Below are 22,795 nucleotides of genomic sequence, written 5' to 3' on the forward strand. Positions count from 1 at the left end.
ACCTTTTTAATTTTTACGTTCAAGCGAAAAGTGTCAAGATGAAAGTAGTTTCATCAACATTCAATAATGAAAACCCACACTTTTAGAGCACTCACAGTGAGGTTGCTAAAATGACTACATAGTCATTTTAGCAACCCAAACACTAAAAACAAGTCCTACAATAAAGTTGCTATAGGTAAAATTTTTGCTATATTTTGCCTTCATGCTATGGTGAGTCTCTTCTCTCTTCTCTTTCCTGTCTCATTTCTCTCCTCTCTTTGCTCACTAGTCACTCCTGTGCCTTTGTTTGTGCTTGGTGGATCGGCGATTATGGTTTGGCGATTGTGGTCAAGAGGCACGGTGGTGATGTGGGTCGGTGCTAGCGAGCCTTGGTTGTTTGTATCGGAGGTGCCTTGGCGATGGCAGTATGGCTGGATTGGGGTGGGTTTGGTTTGAGTTCGGGCTCGGAGGTGGGCGTTGCCGGTTGTAGTAGAGAGAAAGATAGGCAAAACGTGCACAATGTTGGGGTTTTGTTTTTCTTTTTTGCTATTTTACTTGATTTCTTGCTTGGGCTGCTGGGCAAAGTAGTTAATGATGGTGGGTTTTTTTTTGCTTGGGTTGCTAGGTAACGATGGTGGGTTCAATGGTTGGTTGTGTCATGGGTAACGATGGGGCTCTTGGACTATCAGAGAGTGTTTGAAGAGAGTTCCAATCCAAGGGATAGAAAGACATTTTTGGTGAGATTGAGGATCTGATGGCAGTGGGTTGTGAGTGTTTGTGGTGGTTGTTTGGGATTTATGCAGGCATGTGGTGGTTGGTTATGGGTTTGTGGAGGCAGTGAGCATCCGGTTGAGGGTTTGTGTATGTGCTGAGGGACACCGTGACAAAAGGGAGACAGAGAAAAACAAATAAAAAAAATGAAAAGTTCTTAGCTAAAGTGAAAAATAGATGTTTTGATGTTAGGTGTACTATAAAGAAAGTTGTTAAAATAGATAAAAATAAGTTTTTGAGTTGTTCAATGCTAAAAATTTTAAGTTCTTTACCGTGAATGCTCTTAGGAAGTCATGCTTAAAGATAGCTTATTTCAAACCGACACTTTCAGGCAGTCATGCTTTAAGATAGATCTTAGGAACTGAAGTGTGCGCCAATTTGATGGTAGACTTCCATTAGTTCTCAAGGGGGCATCTTTCCCCTGAATTATTCAACCAACTGTATCTTGATAATCTGCCATCTCCAATCCTACTCCGCCCAATTCAAATATCTAATTAAGATCAGTTAAAAATATATTTGACACCCCGCTGCGTTCGGCATTTCAAATTTGTTGCAAACTCACTCCGAAAAGTAATACTCATAACTCGTAACAAATAGGCAAAGCTTTATAATACCCCTAGAGAAACTCAGCATGCTAAACAAGGGGAACAAAAAAGAATGCAAAGCTGTGAACCTAAGTTAACAAAATATTACAGTAAGATTTTCTTTTTTCAAAAATAAATATTACAATGAGATTAGAAAATGTATCTTGAATTCCATTCTGTGCACCAGTGTCAACGCATATGTAGCTGTACCATTCTGGAGTACATAGGGTTGATTCTCAGCTGCCAGTGGTACCACCAGAAATGCAAGAGGAACTTGGTGAGGGTTGAAATGAAAACTAGAGAACGAACTTCTGTACCATCCTTAACTGTGCCACAGCATCGTCATACTATATCAGTCACCCTGTAGACAGTAAAGCTGACGAATGTTTCCAGATGCTGCAATAATAATAAAACAAAATGGTTAAAATCTCATTTAAATTATACAACCTAGGAAGCATGGATATGGATACAAGTATGGGTACAACACGAGCAATTTCTAAAAAGTTATACTATAACACAGTGGGTACGACACCAGTAAGATACAGGGTACGACACGGGTTCGGAGCCCCAAATGAAGTGTCCATGCTTCCTAATCATACATGACTCTTCAAATTAAAACAAACATATACAGAGGTAGTGAGAGAGATGAGAGACATTAATCTATGATAATTGTGATACTTTTACAAACGTCAAAAGTATCAAAACATATTCCGATAGTGGATTTGTCAAAGAACTCAACTAATACAAAGTTATCAAGTGGTTTTAACTTTAACAAGAGTTGAACCATGTGTAAATTGAACCTCAAGTATATATATAATTATTAGCAGAAAGATGTGAAGTTGTGAACCTTTAGACCCATCCCAACTATCAACCTGCAGAAACATATAACATAACAGAAAGAAAAAAAAAAATCACAAAAATATAAGGATTGCTTCAAACAAATTTTATTTTAGAAATCTTCAGATGATAAAAAATGTGGACTCCTGAGGAAGGAATGATAAATCTGTAAAACCAGAGAATTGACTCCCACCAAAAGCCATAGGCCACCCACAAATCAACAAGCAAGCCCGGTGTGAATGACCCACTTTGCCTTACTCTGTTTCCAACAAACAGTAGAATTCACTAGCCCAAAACAAGGCAGAAATAAACTCTTGACAACCCCACAAATTGCACAACATGAAGATTCTAGCATGCAACATATATTCTTACATTGATTAAAGAAAATCAAGCCCCAGGAAAAATGAAGAGGGAGAGAGAGAGAGAGAGAGAGAGTATTCATATATCATGCCAGAGGACTCATGAATAAAGAACACATTCTTCTTTGGATAAGGCAACCATACAAACTCTTTTTATGGTGTTTTTAATAAAAAATGCAACATCATAACTTGTATGTGGGTAAAATTTGGACAGCAGACAATGACTGATGTGGATAATAAAAAAGAACAAAAACATTAATTAAATTTTAACATCAGGACAAACAACTCAATAACTTGAAAGCTACCTCAACTAAAAAGTCTACTGAATAGAACTATAATATATCTAAAACATAGTTACATCACAAATGAAATGAGTGAAAACAAAAAAAGAATACAGGTAATTAGCATTCAGTTTGGAAAAAATTGGCCTAGTTCAAAGGTAGGTCCAAGTTTTAAGATGGCTAATAGAATTTTGTGTATTAATACAGATGCACATGGTGGTCCAAATGCATAGAATATTCCAGCAGACAATAGACCTTGTGTATCAATAAAATAGATGCTGATAAAAAGAGGAAATCATTACCATATAACCAGTCTTTGAAATATACATGGAGAGCGGACGATAACTCTCGTTTTCGATTTTCTTCAAGGGGTGCTTCCCTCAATAGTTGTTTTACCTCCCCTAAATTCTTTTGCTGGAAAAACAATTATTTGGTTCAATCCAACATCAGGAGAATCAATTACAAGTATACAAGAAAATTTTATAGTAACACTTCCATACATAACAAACTCTAATACAACAAAAAAATCCAAGAAACTCATTTAGTCAACATGGTTCAGAAAACATACATTTCTCTGCTGAGATGCCAAATAAATATCTGGTAATGGAAATGGGTTATCTTTTGTGGAACCAGATGATTCACCTCCAAACCAGTCAGGAATCTGTGCATCAAGGAAAATAAGAGGCATATGATAAAATATAACATAATTGAATAAGAAAAAAAAAAACCCAACTTATCTCCCACACCCCCTCCCCCCAAAAGAAAAAATAAATGACCAACTCATACACATACAGAAGATTCACTATTCAATGACAGACAACCCACCAACACAAGTAGCACTGAAAAAAATAATTAAAAGACTTCAGTATGAGATATAAACATACCAAAAAATTAGTCAACTGGTCAGGTTCCAGGCGTGTAGCAGTCTCAGCTTGCACATCAGACACACCTGCAGGATGAGATAATGAATCATGTGGATCAACCACTCCTAGTGCAAGAGGCTCATCCCATCTATTGATTGTAGCCTCAACACCAACTTCATTCATGTGCTCTTCCAGCTGAGAGTAAAATGTATTGTATGGAGCCACCTGAAAAATTAGTGAAAGAGAAGTATTTCTTAAAACGTTAACATTAAACATGGAATTAAATGATTGTGCTTAACAAAGGGCTCCATAAGATGAAGGGAATTTGTGTCAGGTCTTATTCATTTTTGACAGGGACTGTATTTCATCCAAAATCAAATTGACATTGACAGCACTATGCAGGCAGACCTACTCTTTAGAGTTCAAGATTGAGGCATGCACCGCCAACTGGCCAGCAGTTGTTCCTAAAGCTTTATCTTTTTCACCATCACAATTAGAATACAATTAAACACCAACAAAAGAAATCAACAGACTTCAAATGCCATGATAATTGAAAATTTTACCTCACATTACAGAGAAACCAGTTGTCCAATATGCACAGTACATAAGTATAACCAGATTATGAAGTAATGATTATCCAATGAGAACCTTAAGTGCCCTTTTTAAGCAAATATAAATCCAGGTCATACAGCAACTTCAAATGGTGAATCCAATCAACTAAACCTCAGAAATCAGCATAAGCACAATCCTTTGAGAGCAGAGAACAAAGCCAAGATTGTATATCATCAAAAGCAGAAAATTAAGCAGTGTCTTAATTATAAACTATATATATTCACATTTGAGAATGGTAAGACTTGGTGCATAACCAAAACAACACTCGAGGAACCTTTAGCAATTGCAAATTACCATGTAAATACAACAATATAGCAACCAGTGCTAGCTGGCAACTTCACGGGACAATAGAAGTAAATAGTGACACACCAACCTGAAGCTTATGGTTATCACCAACAATAAGTGGTCGCTGGTTTACCCCCAGAAAGAAAGCGCATTCACGGCAGTTTGCAATGCAGATTCGCTTCGCTGCAGTAATCACATGAACTCGTTCACAGTGTTCAACTCTTATAGCCTGGAAAGGTGAAATCGTTTATGCACCCAATTCAGTAATCAGAAGCAATGTTGTACATCAACCAAATCTACTTATTGCAGGGAAAAGAAAATTTCACTTTGTTTGGAACATTATAAAACAATGATTAAATAATAAATAAACACTTTTGCGAACAAAGCCTTTTAGTCTCAAAGAACTAAGTATAAATGAAGATTAACCAAAGCAAACTGTCTAAACTTGTGAGACCACTTTATGAGATGTTCCCACAATCACTAGTGAATACAGAATAATCAATCACATCCAAGAATTACAATGACCTTGACTGACCCTTTTACTAGTGATAATCATTTTTTTATAAATAACAACTTTATTGATGAAAAAAAATATCACAAGTACACAGGGCATGTACACAGGACCAATAACATCATCTCAAAGTGCAAAGATCAAGCATATCTAAAAGAGAGCACAAGGAAAAATATGAATTTCTAGCTATGGAAATATGTTAGAATAAGGTCTTCTTTAGAATTGTCATTCAAGTATGGTCACATTTTGGTGAGAAAACCTTCTTAGGAACCAACTTAGCAGTTACCAATGGATGCTTAGCTTTAAAGTGACACATCTAAGCAATGCCATGTAATATCTAACAAATCCTTTACTTATTTGCCATCAAAGAGCTGTCACTCTGTGTGCATCCTTTGCATTAGGATACCTGATTTTGGTTCTCTTTTTCTTGCTTCTTGAATGTGGCAGATGCTTCAAATTTCAAGAACTAGTTCTCTTTCAAGATTTTCTGTTCACATCTTTCACGTTCTTAGGCTTTACCGTTCTCCTTTTCAAATAAAATTCATATTTTTTAACGTCAAAAGTGGAAGTGGTAATTTTTTTGACAATTCAATAGTTACAATAATAGGAAGGACGGATTTGAACCCTAGACGTCTTCGTTAGAAATACTAGGAGGTATTAATTGAGCTATAAAAGGTTCTTGTTAAAGAGTGGGAAGTGATAATTGATAACATCTTACAAGTTCATGGTTATAGGAGTCAATGAAATGATTATATATATATATATATATATATATATATATTTTTTTTTTGGATAAGTGATAACGCAATTGTTACACCAACACCAATGAGATACAAGGCTTTTGATAATTCAATGAAATGATTACAATACGTAGAAATCATTAAAGAATCATTGAAGTTAGGTTTTCGCTTTTACATTGGCCTATTGCCTTAGGGTCCTAATGGGGTGAGCCTTTGGAATCTATAAGATGCGAGTGGGCCTCATTCATGCAATGTATATCCAATATGAATTGGGTGATGGGACTAGAGAGGAGTTTTGGTGTGACATGTGGTGTGTGGATAGATCCTTAAATGAGGCTTTTTAAGAATTGTATGGATTAGTCAAGATAGAGATGCTTCTGTGGTGAATTTGATGAAGTTTTGTAATGGAGTCATTCAGTGAGACTTGAAATTTTTTAAGATCTATGCATGATTGGGAGTTGGAGTCTTTGTGGATTTTTATGGAGTTAATTTACTGTGTTCCAATGAGAAGGAGTGGGGCGGACCAGCTTTGTTGGAAACCAGTTAAGTGACGAGGTTTTGAGGTTGGAGGGTACTCTGGTGAGTTGATTACTACTCATAGGTTGTCTTTTCCTCGTAAAAGCATTTGGAAGTCAAAGGTAACATCTAGAGTTGCTTTCATTTCTTGGACTGCAGCTTTGGAGAGAACTTTTAACATAAGACAATTTGCTTAAGTGACATCTGCCAGTAGACCATTTGGTGTTGTATGTATACGGGGAGACAGTTGACCATTTGGTTCTTCACTGTCCAATAGCATATGAGTTGTGGTCTATTGTGTGTGACGAAGAGTGTAGTGGAGTTATTAGCTACTTAGCAAGGTCGGTTTGGGTAACATTGAAATATAGCTATTTGGAAAGCAGTTCCTCATTGTGTGATGTGGTGCATTGGCAGGAACGGAATGCTCGAAGCTTTGAGAGTGCGAGACGACTATCTCTGAACTTAAGCCTTTCTATTTCAAAGTTTAAGTTTAAGTTTTTTTTTTTTGATAAGTAAATTAGAAAATTAAACATCAGAGTATCCATAAACATACAGTAATTAAAACACTGAAGTACACAAATCTTGGTTCTCACCTTGCCAACTGCTCCAACAACTATAGTAGTATCAGAGCATCCATAAATAGTGGCATATCTCAGAGGTGCTAAAAGGTAAATTACAGAATCATGACAATTTAGGACCTGCAATTGTAGAAAACTAAATTAGAAGCAGACCAATATTCAAAACAGGCAATCCTGGAACGAGGACACAATTGAATTTATCACACTTGTATGTACAAGGCATGCAAGACAAAATGTTGGCTGTAACCATAACAGGAATGATTAAGGTATTCTTTTAAAATGAGATATGTTGTAATAACCTTATTATTAGTACCACTTTGCATGATCCCCTATAAATCTCTTTTTTTGATAAGTAACGAAAATTTTATTGAAAACAAAGCTGGCCTAAGCACACTGAAAATGTACTATAGGAAGAGAACAACCAAGAACCCAGATTACAATGATCCAACAAATCAGAAAAAGAAAAACATGAAAATAGAGCTGAGCTCCACTCGAGTAAAGTATGAGAGAAGGTATTCAAAACAGGCAATCCTGGAACGAGGACACTTGAATTATCACACTTGTATGTACAAGGCATGCAAGACAAAATGTTGGCTGTAACCATAACAGGAATGATTAAGGTATTCTTTTAAAATGAGATATGTTGTAATAACCTTATTATTAGTACCACTTCGCATGATCCCCTATAAATCTCTTTTTTTGATAGGTAACGAAAATTTTATTGAAAACAAAGCTGGCCTAAGCACACTGAAAATGTACTATAGGAAGAGAACAACCAAGAACCCAGATTACAATGATCCAACAAATCAGAAAAAGAAAAACATGAAAATAGAGCTGAGCTCCACTCGAGTAAAGTATGAGAGAAGAAAGACTTAATCTCAAGAATAGAACAATCACAACCCTCAAAACTCCTAGCATTCCATTCCCTCCAAATGCACCATATTATGCAATGTCATGCAAACCTCCACAAAGCTATATTTGGTGTCAGCTGAAACTGCCCTGCCAAGAAGATAACACCTCAATGACCCTTTGCAGCATAACCCAACGGATTCCAAACAAGCTAAACACCAAAGACCACAACTCATACGCTATAGGGCAATGAAGAAGAAGACGATCCACTGATTCCCCACACCGTTTGCACATACAACAGTAGTCTATAACCATTATTCTCCTCTTCCGAAGATTATCAATTAATAATATCTTACCCAACGCAGCAGACCAAGAAAAGAATGCCACGCTAGGAGGGAACGTGGCTTGCTACACCATTTTCCAAGGGAACGACATGACACTCAATGGGGATAGAGTGTGATACAAACCTCAAAATCTCTACTCACAGCTGGCTTCCAACAGACTTTATCACAACCATCACCCCTCACAGACTTAGTATAGATCATTTCCACAAACAAGGCCAAAGATTCTAATTCCCAATCAAGCACTGAACGAGAGAACTGTATATCCCAGTGAAGCCTCCCATTTGCTAAACATATAACCTCCGCCACAGAAGCCTCCCTAGATCGAATAATACAGTAACTTTCCAGTAAAACCTCTTAAAGATCGAATAATACAGTAACTTTCCAGTAAAACCTCTTAAAGAGGATAATCTCCACACCACACATCATGCCAAAACTTCTCTCTAGTACAATCACCCACATCAAACCAAAGAAGCTTAGAGAAAGTCGGCCATTGTCACCTGATGGATTTCCAAAGGCTAACGCCATATGGACCAGAGACAGCTTTTGTACACCATCCACCCACCCCCCCCCCACAATCACTCCCATACTTCTTCTCTATGACCCTCCTCCAGAAAGCATCTCCTTCAGTGTCATCTCTCCACAAACATTCGCCTAAAAAGGCTTGGTTGAATCTTCATATACATCTGATACCTAATCCTCCACTCTGCACTGGTTCACAAATCTGAGACCACTTCACTATGTGGACTTTAGGTTCGTTATCTATCACTCCATAGAAAATCTCTCTGTAGCTTCTAAATACGGTTTGCCACCTTCACCGGAATTTCAAGAAGAGAAATAAAATAAGTAGGCAGGCTGGAAAGACTACTTTTAATAAGAGTTAGCTTACCCTCTTGATAAATACAGTCTCTTCCAACCTGCTAGTCTCCGCTCCATCTTCTCCAGAATCAGATTTCAAATAGTCCTCTCCTTAGGTTTAACACCCAAAGGAAGACCCAAATAGACACATTGGTCCTCTCCTTACATTCACCCCATTCCAGATTTGATTTATTTTCAAATAATTATAATACTTTTACTCATATATCATGTTTACGCATACATACTAGTCTATGTTCAGGGGAAACCACATCACATATTATAATCTAGGAAACATAAATACGTATCATGGTCTAAGTTTTGAAAATAGATAAATAAATGAGATTTGGCCCCTTCATAAACCAACCATCTCAAAGATTCTCAATTGCTGGCAGTCCTAGGCCAATGAAAGGCACAAAACTAGAGAGTAAGTTTTTAAGAATTGCTATAGGTTCTAAAAAATCAAGAAAGATTTTTTTTTTTAATAAATAATAAGTTTTTATACTTCTATTAAGAAACATCAGAATGAACCAAGTACACATGGCATGTACTATATCTATATGTACATCACAACTGAGCTCTAAAATTAAAATGATCAATAAAATCTAGTAAGTTTGAAGCAAGACCTTTGGTCCAATTTGTTGCTTTTGAAACCTGTTCTAAATTGTAACTCAATGGTAACTCAAGGTACTTTAGCCCCTGACTCTGAAATTCCTGGTTCACTAGGAGGCCCGGCTACCTCGAATTAGCCAGAAATCCTGTTTTCAGTCTTATTGTGATCTTAGAGTTTGTAGTTGCCTTGATCATGGGTGGCGTTCGTAGTTTTTTTATTGAATCCAAACTTTTTCAACTGGTTGTAGAGGAAGGGGGACGGTATTTTTCTTTAAGGATTTTTGAGCAGTGTAGGTACTTCATGAAGTCGGTCTTCATGGACAGTGGCACAATGGCTGATGAAGAGCTTAGAACAGTTAGTCGTTGGGTCCAATTCGAAGTACTTTTTTTCGTTCAGGGAAGGTGATTTTGCTTATACCCTTCAACGGAGCTCCAATTCTTTTGGCGTGTTCCTACGATTGACGGAACTTAAAGTTGGCGGGTCTAGGAGGTCCATTATTATTCCAGTAGGCAGAGCTAAGAATGGATGGAGGGTGTTTGGGTTAGAGTTAAGGAAGATGTTGGAACCCGATAACTATGCGAATAGTGGGATTGGGCAGTACAAATTTGTGGCTCAGCACCTTAAGAATAACTCAGGGATTAAATCTTCTACATCCTTTGCCGATGTGGTGCGTGGGCATGAGGTGCAGGTTAGAAGAAAAAATCATTTTGAGAAGCAAAACCCAGTTGTGAAACTGAACCCGGTGAGCTTGGCTGGTCCGATGACTCTAGAAGGTAGAGTCGCAGGTTCTCGGAGCAGTACAGAGGCATTTAATGTGGGTATAACAAAACCGGAAGGAATTCAAAGGAAATCCCAGCTGTATTTCAAATCAAAGGGGTCTGAACATGCTTTTGGAAAAAATCGTGAACTGGGAAAGCCTGTGTGGGCAGGTAACAGCTTGACCATAGAAGTGATTGCAGAAGGAAAAAGGAGGGTGGCGTGGCATAAAGTTGGTCTGAGGAGTTCCTTATGTGTATCAAGAGATCAGAGGGAGCCTTGTGGTTCACGGGCTAATATATGTTCTGTGGTGGACTTAGACAAAGATGGGTTCCAAGTGGGCCTTCTTTCTGAGCCCAATGGCCCAAGTAGGCTGGAAGTGAGTGTTAGCCCACCAAGGAGAAACCTGAGTCTCTTAAGTCTGAAAGATCAAGTTTTGGCTAAGTCCAAAGCAACATACGAAGCTTCGAAGGCTCAGGTTGCCATCGGGGTTGACTTCGCCCCTGCCGAGGAGTCACCGGAGCTATCGGAGAAGGTCGCCTCAGTGCGACAACCTGCTCCGACGACGGCGACGAGCGCGGCGACCCAAACCGAGACCAGTTGTGGGCCGGCGACCGTCTCGGTGGTGGACGGTGGCTCTTTTTCCGATGGGTCTCTCGCCGGGGCTTCACCGGCGGAACTGGATAGGGCCAATATTGGCCTTCTTCACACCATGAGGCCTGATTTGGTGTCTGTTTCTTCTTCGGAGCATTTGGGTTGTCCTGCGGAGACTATGGCAGTGGCTATGAGTCTCTTTTCTGGTGGGCCTAGTGCCGTTGAGTCTCTGCTCACTTTGGGTAATGCTGAAACAGAGGGTGAAAGGTCTGTTAAAGGTCTCGAGCTATCTACCTCTGTCCTAAGTCCACCGAGAGTTGGGATTGAGGCTAATCAATCGGTATTGGCTTTGTCTGAGGTCGAAACAGCCTATGCAGTTGAGGCCCTGGGTGAAGCGGAGAGCTCTTCCCCCTTGATGTCTATTAATCCCCTGGGGGTGGTTGTGACTGCTGAATTGAATAAAAATACTGAGGTGAGGAGGTTGGATAACACTTTGGCGGTGTCTAATTGGGTGAAACAGAGACTCCCCAGTTTCAGTAAGTTGATGGGGCTTCCTTTGGGTCGACATGAGAAGAGGTGCATTATGCTCCTACAAAGACTTGAGACGGAGATTGAGGCAACCAAGCTGGTGCACAGGAAAGATGTAGCTCACCGTAAAGTTGCCTCCAAGAATAAAGGGAAGAGGGAGTTGAGGAATTTGATTTCCTTGGTTAATTATGATGGACGATAGTTTTATTTTCCTTGTTTGCTTGTCTGAGGCTGCAGTAGGGAGTTTTTTAGTTTTAATGAAGCTAAGAATGGTGTCATGGAATGTGCCAGGTTTGAATGACTTGCGGAAGCGTTTGGTAGTTAGAAATTTATTACGAGATTGGAATTGTGATGTTGTTTGCCTTCAAGAGACTAAACTCGCAGGCATGGATTGTCAGTTGATCTGCAGTTTGTGGAGCTGCCCCTATGTAGATTGGGTGGCTTTGGATGCGGATCAGTCAGCTGGTGGGATTTTGATGATGTGGGATAGGAGGGTTTTAGAAAAGTTGGAGGTTCTAGTGGGTCAATTTTCCGTTTCAATCCGGTGGCAGGGCTTGGGGGACGGTTTTATTTGGGCTTGTTCTAGGGTTTATGGTCCGAATGATAATAACTTGAGGGGGCATATGTGGGATGAACTGATTGGTATTTAGCAACTTTGGGAGGTCCCATGGTGTTACATAGGGGATTTCAACATTGTTAGGTTCCCAAGTGAACGGTTGGGGGGTTCTCGTCTCACCCCGGCAATGGAGAACTTTTCTGAGTTCATTGAGGAGCTTAGCTTGATAGATTTGCCTTTGGAAGGAGGGAGTTTTACTTGGTCGAGTGGTTCGGATCAGCCCTCGATGTCTAGGTTAGATAGGGCTCTGGTTTCCCTCGATTGGGAGGATCACTACCCGGATGTGACCCAACGGATTTTATCTCGTCCTATTTCAGATCACTTCCCCATTTTAGTGGAGGCAGGACGGATTGTAAGGGGGAAAAGTCCCTTTAGGTTTGAAAACATGTGGCTAAAGTCGGATGGGTTCAAAGAGAGGGTTCATTCTTGGTGGAATCGATACTCCGTCTCAGGTACCCCCAGCTTTGTTCTTGCCAAGAAGCTGAAGGCATTGAAGGCAGATATTATTCAGTGGAACCGGAGTGAGTTTGGAAATGTAGAGCGTCGGAAAAAAGAATTGTTGGAGGCTTTGAGATTATTGGACGTTAGGGAAGGGGAGCATGGTCTTTCTGAAGTGGAGTTAGGTGAGAGGGCTGGGTTGAGATCCCAAATTCAGAATCTTCTCTCTTTGGAAGAGATTTCGTGGAGACAGAAATCGAGGATGCTTTGTATTAAAGAAGGAGATAACAATACCAAATTTTTCCACAAGATGGCCAATTCTCGGAGAAGGTATAACCATATTAGTATGTTGGAAGTGAATGGGGTTACCTATGAAGACGAATCCGAGATGGCCGACCAAGCTGTACAGTTTTATAAAAATTTGTACAAGGAGACAGAGGAGTGGAGGCCTTTTGTGGAAGGATTGGAGTTTGTTCAGATAGAGGGGTTGGAGAGGGACTGGCTTGAATAGAGGTTTGAAAAGGAGGAGGTCCTTCGAGTTGTCAAAGAGATGGAAGGAGATAAAGCTCCAGGTCCTGATGGTTTCTCTCTGGCTTTTTATCACCAGTGTTGGGGAACTGTGGAAAGAGATGTCCTAGCTGTGTTTGAAGAGTTTTATCAACACAGTAAGTTTGAAAAATCTCTAAATGCAACGTTCCTAGCCTTAATCCCTAAGAAGAATGGTGCTTCCAATATTCGAGATTTTAGACCTATTAGTTTGGTGGGGAGTGTCTACAAGATTTTGGCCAAGGTGCTGGCAAATCGCATGAAAGAGGTTTTGGATCAGTTGATATCTGAGTCTCAGAATAGTTTTGTGGGTGGTAGACAGATTCTTGATTCAGTTCTCATTGCTAATGAGTGTGTAGATAGTAGGGTGAAAAGTAAGATTCCGGGGGTTATCTGCAAATTAGATATTGAGAAGGCGTATGACCATGTGAATTGGGAGACTCTTCTTGATTTGTTGAGGAGAATGGGATTTGGGGTGAGGTGGTGTAGGTGGATCCGCACTTGCATATCTACAGCCCAATTCTCGGTGTTGTTTAATGGGACCCCGGCTGATTTTTTTGGGAGTTCGAGGGGCTTGATTGGTCTAGGGCTTGGGGACTCACCTCTAGTGATTCTCTCCCTATGTTTCTTAGTTCTCTTCTGTGTTCTTAGTTTATTCTCCTCTTTTTTCTTTTTTCTCTTTCTCTTCCTTGTGTACTTATCTCTCTGCCTTATGTCTTTTGCATAAGGTAGTGTTTTTTTAATGCACATATTTTTACCTATCAAAAAAAAAAAAGACCTTTGGTCCAAGAAAAAGTGTCAATGGTAGTTCATTGAGCCACAGTATCTGATTTTATATTTTTCTTTTATCTAGAAAATCTGAACCTTCATTGGCCCTAATCAATTGAAGATCATAAACCTTCAACATTCCAAAACCTAAATTTTGAATTTTCTTAACCCAACAAGATATATAAACATCCAAATCACATCAAGTGAGTGTTTATTTAATTAAAAGGTTTGAAACACAACATTTTAACCCCATATTTGATAAAGATACATTTTTTATTTGTAGAGATTAATACTTCAATCTATCCCTCGCCATTACAATTATGTGTATAATTAAAATCCCTAGTATCTAAAGAAGACTACAGTTTTTTTTTTTTTTTGGAGGGAAAAGTTGCTTCACAAAGTGAATAAAGATAGAAAGAGAAGGCCAGTTGAACCTACTGCATAAAAGAGAATGACAAAAACGCATCAAACAGAAAAATAAAAGTAAACAAGTAAACAATTTACATGGATGGAGTAACTAAAAGAAATTAATGGCAGGTCAGCCAGTAGTTGAAATTCAGTGGGGATACTAAAATCCCCACTGCAAAATCCATGAATGGTAAGACATGATACCCCAATGAGTCTATATGTAAATTCAAGAGACTTTAGATACAACCCAGCATCCAAATTAACTTTCAGATTTGAATTACGGATGCAATCAAAATCCCAAAGCAAGACTCAAGAATACATGTTTTCTAATTTAATTATTCACATGTAATATTTTATGATATAATAAATTTCAAATTACATGTTATCATTATATCCTTTTTTTTTATAAGTATCATTATATCCTACTAATTACCAGCGCATAAATAATCAAGAAACTAATCAGATTGAAAATACCTCAATGCAAGTGTAGTCATTAACAATCTGATCTCAGAATTTAATTCAAGTTCAAGATATGTAAATGGGCATTGATATTTAACATTTGATGCCTAAATTAACCATGGAAAGATATATAAGTGTCATATACAAACCTTTACAGAAGGACCTTTAAGATCGGATGCTTGCTTTACAAGTGATGATTTAGAAATCCCTTCAATAAAACTAGGACCTCTAGCACTTGGCAAGGCCTTGACTGAAGTTGGACAGGCATCAGCCATAGCTACATCCTGATCAGAGGCACTTGGTGGGCCATTTTCTTTCGGAGCAGCTCTTTCAGAAATATGTTCCAAAGCAGAAGCTATATTCTGCAGAAGCCAATCATGAACTTGTGTTGCGGGAACAGGTACAGCAGGCATGTCTGGATCTGAATTTGCAAAAAATGGAGCATACTGGCTCAATGGAATTCCTTCAGATCCCTTGTCACCAAATTGAATCAAAAATCCAAGGTGCTCAAATCTTTCCATGGTCAAAACCTAAAACAATAGCGTTAAATTAGCAAATAACAAGGTGGCCGGAGAAGTACCAAAAAAAATAGACAAGCTATAAATGCAAAAAGACAACTAGTAAAAATATTAAGTTAATGCAAAATTGGATAATGTAAAATATATGGGAGTCAAAAACAAATGATAACTCCATGAGTGCAGTTTTTCACTAACAGGAAAAGTAACGGTCCCATCCATAAGATGGATGGTCAAGCCCTCCATATAAGTCTGGGATATCAGAGTTCATAGCAAGATCTCAAGGGTCATTTGCAAGTTGAATATAGAGAAGGCTTATGATATGTCAATTGGGGTAGTCTCCTTTATTTCAGGAGCGATATGGGTTTTTCTGAAATAGGGGAATTGGATCAATATGTGTATTTCTTCAGTCAAATTTTCAATCCCCATTAACGGCAGCCTTGCAATTTTCTTCAGGAGTTCAAGAGGCTTACATCAAGAAGACCGACTCTCTTCTCTTTATTTAAGTTATTAAGACGACCTAAGATAGCACTAGTAGCACTAGTAAAATTGACATGTTAATTAAGGAAGTAACAAAAGGTATGGTTTTTCATAGGATAGAATGGTGGAAACTAATGCATATGAATGAGCCCGACTAGTTTGTTAAAGATCCACAACTGATCCCAAAGTTTTAGGACTAAGGCTTTGTTGTTGTTGTTATTGTTATTGAAATAAAATTTTACTAAAGAAGAGCTACCTCATGTACACATACTCCTAAAAAATTACAAAGAATGAAATTTAGAATCTAAAAGCAAGACGATTAACAAAATCTACAATAAAATGCACACTAGGGCCCAAATAAAAACATTCAAACAATGATCTCAAAAAAGTATATTTCAGCCAAATGACAGCAAATTCCACACCCTCGCGTGTGCATTGATTCCTCTCCCCCCCACAAAGTCCAGAATAAGCATAATGGGATTATGTTCTAAACAAATGCTAATTATTCCCCTGCATTTTAAATATTTAAAGTAAATACATAATTATTTGTAGAGAAATAATGACCAAGATACATTGTTTAGTTCCAAACATGATAATGGCTGTACACAAACCCCATACATGGTATGAACCAATTTGAAATGCTAGTATCCTATTTTGAACCGTTATGGTCTGTTTGGATTGAGGGAGATGGAGGGGAAGTAGTATAGAGTTAAATCGGCCCAAAATTAGCCTATTTTCAGCCAACTCTACTCTATTCTCCTCCACTCCTCCTCCATCCAAACAGGCCATTAGTGTGATAGTGTGGAAAGTCAGGGATTTAAACTCCCGTTTCACTGAAACCTTGTGCATCATTGATATTGATTGAGGTGGCACCAACCAGTAGTCAGATTGAACGATGGCATTAAGATCTTGGGGACATGTCAAAATTTTGTCTCAAATTGGAAGGAAAAAAAACAATCACCAAAGTAAAAATGAAGGATGCTATCACTAAAATCTACTTTTACAACATATAACTTGGCCTGTACTATATAGATAAGGGAAAGAAATAAAAGCTCCATCGAACTATGTATGGAAAGAAGCAGCAGTTTGACAAACCAAAGATTCTTCGCCTTCCCCTTCCCCTTCCACAGGCTCCGCTAAGAGAGAGAGAATGTTAACCAAGTGCTTTTGTAGATATGACAATTGATGAGCCTCTTCATCAGTCTGCGATGGCATAAACCGACGACTGTTGCTACGTACAAGCTGCCACATGATTGAACACAGTACCAAGCTTAATATCTTTTGCTAAACTTAGCAAAATCACTACAAAGATTCCGGAAAATAAGTACGAAATCAGAACCATCACAAAGCACAAAAACACAATGAAAACTCATCATAGAATAAGATTTAACCGTGGTGAAGGACATAAAAGGTATAAAAACAACAAATTGTAATGCACATACTACAGAATTCATACACAGAAAATTTTGTAAAATTAAATTTCAAAACTTGATAATATTTTAAGCAAATTACTGAAATAAATAGACAGACCAATGTCAAAGTGTAACAATTTCGAATCAAATGCACATAAGTAATTCAAAACAAACTCAAATTAAAGCAAAGTGGTTTGAAATTGCAAGCCAAGCCGTTTCACACTTGGCAACATTCGAATGCACAACTTGTAATAAAATTTAAACAGAAATAGGAACCGACATTTTTGTAAAAATTGATGCGAATTCATTTTGAATCAGATATACAAAATTATTTCAAAAATTCATACCACATTTGAGAAAAAAGCAACAGAAATAGACAATTCAAAAGGAACTCAACTTAAACCAAACCAATATGAAATTGCAAGCCACGCCATTTCACGCTTCACAACATTTTCGAATGCAGAAAACAAACTCAAATTAAAGCAAACCGATTCGAAATCGCAAGCAACTCCATTTCATGCTTCACTAATTCGTAAAAAAAAATTGAAATTGAAATTAACATAGGCACCGACATTTTTTTGTAAAGAGAGGATAGAGAGTTTTCAGACCTGGAGAGGAGAGAGGGCGGACAAGTAGCCATCGAAGGCGGAGGTGGAGGGCCAAACATCGGCGACGGAAGCGGAGTCCTTGTGCGTCCTCGGGAGAAGCTTCTTGTAGGACTGGATGTAGAGGAACAGAACCAGATCGTGTATATCGGCGCCGGTGGAGTCAATCTCGGCGAGTTTGGAGCGGACGAGCGGGTCGGAGTCGGAGTGGAGGACGGAAGCGAGTGTGTCGAGGACGAGTCGGGCGTGGTCGTGGGAGATCTGGAGCGACTCGGATAGGGCGGCCGAGTTGACTCGGAGATTCGGTGAGTTAGAGAGGAGGGTTTGTTTGAGTGGGATTAGGGTTTGGGTCGGGTCGGTGAAAATGAGCTTGGAGATTGGGAGGAGGCCATGCTCGAATGGTTCTCGTCTCGGGTGGATAAGAGAGACTGGATTCGGATTCGGATTCGGGTTCGGGTTTGGGTCTCTTGTTGAGGATGAAGACGATGTTGTGGGTTCAATGGGGTCGCTCATGGCTCTGTTTTAGAGAGAGAGAGAGAGAGAGAGAGAGAGAGAGCGATTGGTTTTTGCAGATCTTTGAGAAATGAAAGTGCACTCAGAGAGAAAGAAAGGAGAGGAATGAGGGGTGGGGATTAGATGCGTGGAGGTTCATGGTGGAAAGACTGCGTGGCTTTCCGTTATTGGTTCATGGGAAGGGTCCATCGGTGTAATCAAGTTCATATTTAAGAAGGCATTTAGGTTTTTTTTTTTTTTTTTTTAAGGTAAAATATGATGGATGAAAAACTCTGAAGAGAAAATGAAAAAGAAAATATTTTTTGGAGTGTGGTTTTTTTTTTTTTTTTTTTTTAGAGAAACAAGTATGTTTAGTTGAGTGGGTGGAAAAAAAATAAATGGTGGGCTCAAGTATTTTCTCCCCTGGCCTACCAAAAAAATTTCTCTCTAAAATGGGGATAAAACTTAAATGAGAAAATGAGGTTGCTTAATGGACGAAAGTACCTATAAATAAATTTATAAAACTCACTTTTTAACAAGGATATATGTGTAAATTTATACAAATTCATTTTTTTCTATCTCTCAACTTTTTACACTCTCAACCAAACAAAAATGAAGGAAAATAAAATTTTTTTTATCTTCTTACTTTTTCATTCTCTCACCATTTTCTATCATTCTACTTCTCTACTCCTCCAACCAAACGTACCTTTAAGAAAGAACATAAATTAGATAAACTAGCCTCTAAGCGCATACTTACATTCGTGCTCAGAGGCTCTTCTATTTTTTTTTGGTAAAGGTTAATAATTTAAATCCATTATAATTTGGGATTATTATATTTTCCAATCATAAAATACCTAGGGGTGTGATGAAAAAAATATTTCATCCACAAACGCAAAACACTCATCACACCCCTAAGTATTTTGTGATTGGAAAATGTAGTGATCCCAAATTATAATAGATTCAAATTATTAACCTTTACAAAAAAAAATAGAAGAGTTTCTGAGCATGCATGTGAGTGCGTGCCCAGAGGCTAGTTTTCTATAAAAAAGTTTATAAAGGTATTTTCTAAATTAATGTCCTTAGGTTGTTAACTTTTCCCATTAATTTTTGTAACCTTTTTTCATTGGAAAAATTTTAAAAATACCTTAAGGGTATTGGTTTATAAACTATTTTTATAATTTTTTATTGAAATTTATAAAGGTATTGGTTTAACCGAAATTTAAGTTGCTTACTTGTGATTTAAAATTTGACACTTTACCTACCTGAGATTTGATCAAAATTTAAGTTGCCTATTTGTGGTTTAAAATCTTATAATGAAAGTATTCCGCTGGATTTTTTTTTTTTGATCTTGTATTTTTATGTTTTTTGTGTTTTTAGAGAAGCAAATCATAAAAGTGGAGCAAAATTACATATTTAGCTATGTTTTTAATAAATGTGGGTTACAAAACTCTAACTGAGCTAACCTTAGACAGGTAAAATGTCAAATTTTAAATCACGGGTATGCAACTTAAATTTCAGCCTAACTACAGGTGGGAAAATTGTAATTTGCCCAAAAATGTATCTAATTTTTTTTTTTTAACAACTTTTTACATTTTTCATGAAAGTAGGATTGAAACTATCCTAAAATAGTCCATTGAAAAATACCCTCAAAGACTATTCTATGTTTTTTTTTTTTTTTGAGAAAAAAGTTAATAATTTGCATCTATTATAATTTGGTATTATTACATTTTCCAATAAAAAAAAATTAGGAATGTGATGAGTATTATGCGTTTGTGAGTGAAATTTTTTTTCATCAAACTCTTATGTTTTTGTGATTGGAAAATGTCCCAAATTATAATAGATTCAAATTATTAACATTTACTCAAAAAAATAGAAGAGCCTCTAAGTACGCACAACGCGCATAGTAGGAGGCTAGTAGCATAAATTTATGCTAAGAGGATTGACAATACTTTTCATTGTGAATTCCGGCACAGAATGAAAAGTATTGTCTTGGAAAAAAAGAAAAAAAGTAAAGAAAAGAAAGGCCTCTTAGCACAAATTCCTCTTAGCAACTCCTTCTAAATTCAAGCATTGATGTCTTGCGTGTGCTTAGAGGTTATTTTACTTTTTTTGTTCTAAAGTACTAAACTTTCTAATCATCATAATTCAGGGTTGATGCATTTTTCAATCACCAAAATTCTCAGGAGTGTGATGAGATGCAACACAAAATATAATACATCCAAAAAAATACACAAATCTCATCACACCCTTGGGTAAATCTGTGATTGAAAAATGCATCAACCTCAATTTATGATGATTGGAAAGTTTTGTACTTAAGAAAAAAAAAAATAGAAGAGCCTCTAAGCACATGCAATGCGCGTGTGAAAAGGCTAGTTTATCCAATAATAAAGAATATGTGATTACGTTGATGCATTTTAGACAAATAATAATATGTACCATTTCTCAAAAAATGTCACTTGTCCAAAATTTATAGATCACGTACATGCTCTTTGAGCATGGCAGCATGCTTTGTGGATTTTCAACTTTTATGTGTTTGCCAATCACTAAAACAAAAATGAGTGTAATGGGATCTTACACCAAAAATTAACACAAACTGGCAATGAAGTCATTTTTTGTGTGTGGGTGTTTTCACTTTTTAGTTCTAGTCTGCTAGATTTCATCACACTCATGATTGGCAAACAAATAAATGTCACTAGCAAACATAAACCACAAATGGTAAAGAATATAAAATTTTTTATATCATGAAAATAGAAAAGTTTTCGGGCGTGCTATACAAATTATACTATTACACATCTATTTTGATTTTGATGCCTACGGCTTACACTTAAAAATTGCATTGTCTTTGAGTTCAAAGTAACTTTTTTAGCTTCAGAAGCAATCCATTCATACAATGTCTGAGATCCATTTAAAATATTCTAACCCTTCTCGAATTTTTTGTGGCAGTTGAGATTATGGAATCCACTTCTATTAGTTAGCCTAGCTGTTTATGTGCAAGAAAGGGATCTTTGTTATTACCTACCCAGTGCCCACAAAATGTTTATATAAAAAATTGCAACTTCTGCAACAAATAAATACATAATCATGCAGCTGTGAGAGATCGCGCTTCGTTTGGAAGGGAAGGGGGTGCTCTCAAAAAGAGATTTAGGTGCTTTTAAGGGCACCTCTCTCTTGGGTAGTGGTGTGGAGTTGCCACTTATTTTTTTTATACAAAAAAATAAGAAAAAATAAATATAATTACATGTTCAAAATACTTCAAATGTCATTGATTGAATAAAGGAAAGTACAATTTTGGTAAATTAACCTTACAAGGCTTTGGTCTTAGTTACAATCTATGCAAAAGAATTCAAAGCTATGGTCCTAGTTACAATCTACCAAAATTAAAAGACAAAACACTAATCTATCTATCCAAAAATCATAAGCTCAATGGCTAGGTTTCGGAAAGGGAAGGTGTTAAACACCCATTCTACCTAAACAGAGTCTGATCTTCTAGACTCTAATGACCAATATACATTTTTGTATGATGTTGAATGATATGCTATAATGCACATGACAAACACTTCACAAAAATTAATTTAAATAAATCTGCCTTATGAATATGTCATTTTTTTTAAAGAAAAAAATAAGCCTTGATTTGTAAAAAAAATCAGATCTGTTTTGAAAATGGTAAAAATGAAAGATTTTATTAAGAAAAATCAGATTTTTTTTTTTTTTTTTTTGTGTGTAAAGTTAAAAGAAATGAGATTTGACTTGTAAAAATCAGATCTGTTTTTAAAAGTTGAAAAAAGAAAGATTTTGTTAAGAAAAAATCAGACGTATTTTGAAAAGTTAAAGAAAAAGATTTGATTTGTAAAAATCAGATCTATTTTTTGAAAGTTAAAAAAAATTAAAATTAAAAGAGGATTCATATGCATGAGACAAACTTACTATGCATGTATCACATATTAAAAAAGAAAGACTTTAACCTAACTCTTAATTTCTTCTTTGAAATTTCAAATTTTGCAATTTCATAAAATAAAAAATAAAAACTTTTTTAGAAAAATTTTCAGATCTGTATTTAAAGAAAATACAGATAACCTTTGAGTAAAAAAATTAGATCTGTATTTAATGAAAATACAAATCAGTTTTGAGGTTTGAGAAAAATCAGATCTGTATTTAATGAAAATACAGACCAGTTTTGAGATCAGAAAAAAAAAATCAAATCTGTATTTAATAAAAATATAGATCAGTTTTGAGTTTTGAGAAAAATCAAATCTGTACTTAATGAAAATACAGATCAGTTTTGAGTTTAGAAAAATCAAATCTGTATTTAATGAAAATACAAATCAGTTTTGAGTTTTTATTAAAAAAAAAAGAGTTTTGATAATCATTAGCAGATTTTGAAATCAAAGAAAAAGAATTAAAATAAACAACCATCTAAAGAACATGTCAATGAAAATTCCAACAAAGTATCTAAGCATGGCAATTATATGTTAAGAACAAGACACAATAAAACATATTAATCAAATTCATGCGACGAACAACAGCATACTAATTAATGGAAAAAGAAAAGAAATAACTTAAGAAATAACTAAATACCTCTTGCATGAGCGTGCTCTTCTAATGAA

The 22,795-nt window shown here is 36.8% G+C and overlaps 1 protein-coding gene and 1 long non-coding RNA gene across 2 annotated transcripts; both read right to left on the reverse strand.

The window, feature by feature from the left end:
- Positions 1-1,337: 1,337 nt before the first annotated feature.
- On the reverse strand, positions 1,338-18,378 carry LOC142610362 (uncharacterized). The gene is made up of 9 exons (XM_075782165.1): positions 17,703-18,378; positions 16,778-16,924; positions 14,837-15,217; positions 6,932-7,036; positions 4,660-4,800; positions 3,696-3,899; positions 3,380-3,472; positions 3,114-3,225; positions 1,338-1,730 (listed from the first exon to the last, which is right to left on the reverse strand). Exons 1-9 carry the CDS (start codon positions 18,210-18,212, stop codon positions 1,687-1,689), a joined length of 1,737 nt encoding a protein of 578 aa, XP_075638280.1. The 5' UTR covers positions 18,213-18,378; the 3' UTR covers positions 1,338-1,686.
- Positions 9,128-14,841, reverse strand: LOC142610363 (uncharacterized). The gene is made up of 2 exons (XR_012839817.1): positions 13,831-14,841; positions 9,128-9,587 (listed from the first exon to the last, which is right to left on the reverse strand). It is a non-coding gene; the product is annotated as an uncharacterized LOC142610363 (long non-coding RNA).
- Positions 18,379-22,795: the final 4,417 nt, after the last annotated feature.

The sequence above is a fragment of the Castanea sativa genome, chromosome 9 (assembly GCF_040712315.1).
Source record: "Castanea sativa cultivar Marrone di Chiusa Pesio chromosome 9, ASM4071231v1".
Classification (NCBI taxonomy): domain Eukaryota; kingdom Viridiplantae; phylum Streptophyta; class Magnoliopsida; order Fagales; family Fagaceae; genus Castanea; species Castanea sativa.